This window comes from Nannospalax galili, unplaced genomic scaffold, assembly GCF_000622305.1.
Source record: "Nannospalax galili isolate Female #2095 unplaced genomic scaffold, S.galili_v1.0 scaffold580, whole genome shotgun sequence".
NCBI lineage: Eukaryota > Metazoa > Chordata > Mammalia > Rodentia > Spalacidae > Nannospalax > Nannospalax galili.
The window spans coordinates 1,088,490-1,090,825 of NW_008345762.1; the positions used below are offsets into that span (position 1 = coordinate 1,088,490).

General features: G+C 39.8%; 1 protein-coding gene across 1 annotated transcript in view; it reads left to right on the forward strand.

The window, feature by feature from the left end:
* Positions 1 to 2,336, forward strand: part of Ms4a3 (membrane spanning 4-domains A3) — a 50,991-nt gene that overhangs the window by 33,605 nt on the left and 15,050 nt on the right. Inside the window, exon 4 of the mRNA XM_008842033.2 lies at positions 1,176 to 1,313. Within this exon, the coding sequence (XP_008840255.1) occupies positions 1,176 to 1,313 (138 nt within the window). The remainder of the gene's footprint in view (positions 1 to 1,175; positions 1,314 to 2,336) is intronic.

Here is a 2,336-nt window from a genome sequence, read left to right on the forward strand (position 1 = left end):
ATCCAGAAGAGAAATTTCTGAATCACTTCTTTCTAAGTCAATGATGTTACTGAAGAAGCCATATATACCTGTAGGCAATACAGTCATATACATAAAATAAAGAAAATATTAAAAAATAAAAGAAACCACTTAAATGTTCTTTCAAACCTTAGTGAGTTTATTCTAAAGATCTTCATTGCTTCTTGGCGCCTCCTGGCCACCTGTGTCAGAAGGCTGAGTTCTGTGACCTTCCCGTACCTTCCTGTCCTCCCTCCTGTCTCATCTTTCCCTTTCCCTTTCATTTTCCTCCCATTTCCTCTCATTCCTTTCCCCTCTTTCATCTTTCCTTCCCCTCCCCTCTCATCCCCTTTCATTTCCCTTCCTCTTCGTCTCCCTTCCCTTCCTTTTCCTGTGACACTGGGGATGGAACCCAGGTCCTCATACATGTTGGGCAAATACACTATCATTGATCTTCAGCCCTACCCCTTTTAACATTTTGAGACAGCATCTTGTCATACAGGTGGGCCTTGAAGCTCATTCTATAGCACAGACAGATACTTTGCCTCATCCTTCAAGTAGCTGAGATCACAGGCCTGTGCCATCAGTGGTGGACATATACTATATATATTTAAAATTTAAAAATTGGATTGAGAGACATTTTGAGCAGATTTTTTTTTTGAGGCAGAGTCTCTGTAGTTCCAGCTGACTGGAACTCATTATGTAGACCAGGCTGGCCTCAATCTCACAGAGATCTGCTTGCTTCTGCCTCCAGAATGCTGGGACTAAAGGTGTGTGCCACCTTGCCAGGCTTTAGAATACTCCTTAACAACTATCTGTCTTTGTTGTATTATGGTCCCAAGCTATGATAAGCTTATGGAGATTAGCATAAATATGATATGCTTCCTGCTTCTTCTTGGTCTGAGGCACAGACCTCACAGTCTTTTTCTCCAGCCAACAGAGACCCTTTCCAGCTGACCAGTCCAGACCAATTTAGATAAAACCAAGGCAGACTTGGACACATCTCATTCAGTTTGGAGCTGTGGTCTATGGGCTCTCTGGTCTTATGAAGAGCTTATCATAAGCTCTTGCTCAGTTAATTAAATGTTACGGTTTAACGTTTTATTCACTTAAAGCAATGGCATCTCTTTTCTGAGGAACATTAGAACAGTATGATGCCTGTCTTTTTCTTTTTACAGGCTGTGCAGATCCTGAGTGGAGTGTTGATTCTGGCTCTGGGTGTTTTTCTGGCTTGCTTGCAGTACTTGGTCCACCTCTTCAGACACTTCTTCTTTTTTACATTCTACACAGGCTACCCACTATGGGGAGCTGTGTTTGTGAGTATTCCTGTTCCCCTGGCCACAGACCATTTCTTACCTAGCACTGCTAAGTGTATTTCATTATGAAAGTATTTGAGAGTTATTTGAAGGTTACATGTTGTGGTTTTGATTTATATTTTCTGACAAAAGCAAGAAAAAGATCAATTTCTTTCTAATTAAAAGAAACCATTTGAGGGTCTGGACAGATGGCTCAGTGGTTAAGAGCACTGACTGCTCTTGCAGAGGACCTGGGTTCAATTCTTAGCACCCACAATGGCAGCTAACAATAGTCCCTAACTCTAGTTCCATGGGATTCAACGACCTCTTCTGACCTCTGTGGGCATTGCATGACACAGGTACACTTATATACCTGCAGGCAATACACTCATATACAGAAAATAAAGAAAATATTTTAAAAAAAACCACTTAATATAATTTTTAGTTCTATTTTCCTACACAAGTCATGATTTTATATTTTTTAATGACTGAATACAGTTCCACTGTGTATATATGCCACATTTTCTTTATTCATTCATTTGTTAATGACATGGAGGCTGGTTCCATCCTCTAGCTAGTCTGAGTGGACAGGAATGAACATCGGTATGCAAATATCTCTGTGGTAGGATTTAGAGCTCTTGGGTGTATGTACCCAGGAACTCCATGGCTTGGAGTAACCTAGAAAGAAAAAAACTATGTTTTTTCTCATAGGAAAATCCTAGATTTTAATTTTATATATGTGTCTAAATATATGTGTAGGTGTGGGCACAGGTCATGAATCTGGAATGGGGCCTAGGAGAGGGGAAGAACTAGTCTTACAGGAGTGGGATGGGAAAAAATTGGACAACAGCACCTCTTTGTTATCCGAAGCAGAGTTCAAGCCCTGTATTGATCGAGAATTCAATATTGAATTTTATGTAACAATCCTTTATTGTCCAATTAAAAAAATATTTATTTTTTAAATTTTATTTTATATGTATGAGTGTATTGCCTGCATGTATGTGAGTACACCCGTATCATGCAATGCCACGGAAGTCAGAAGAG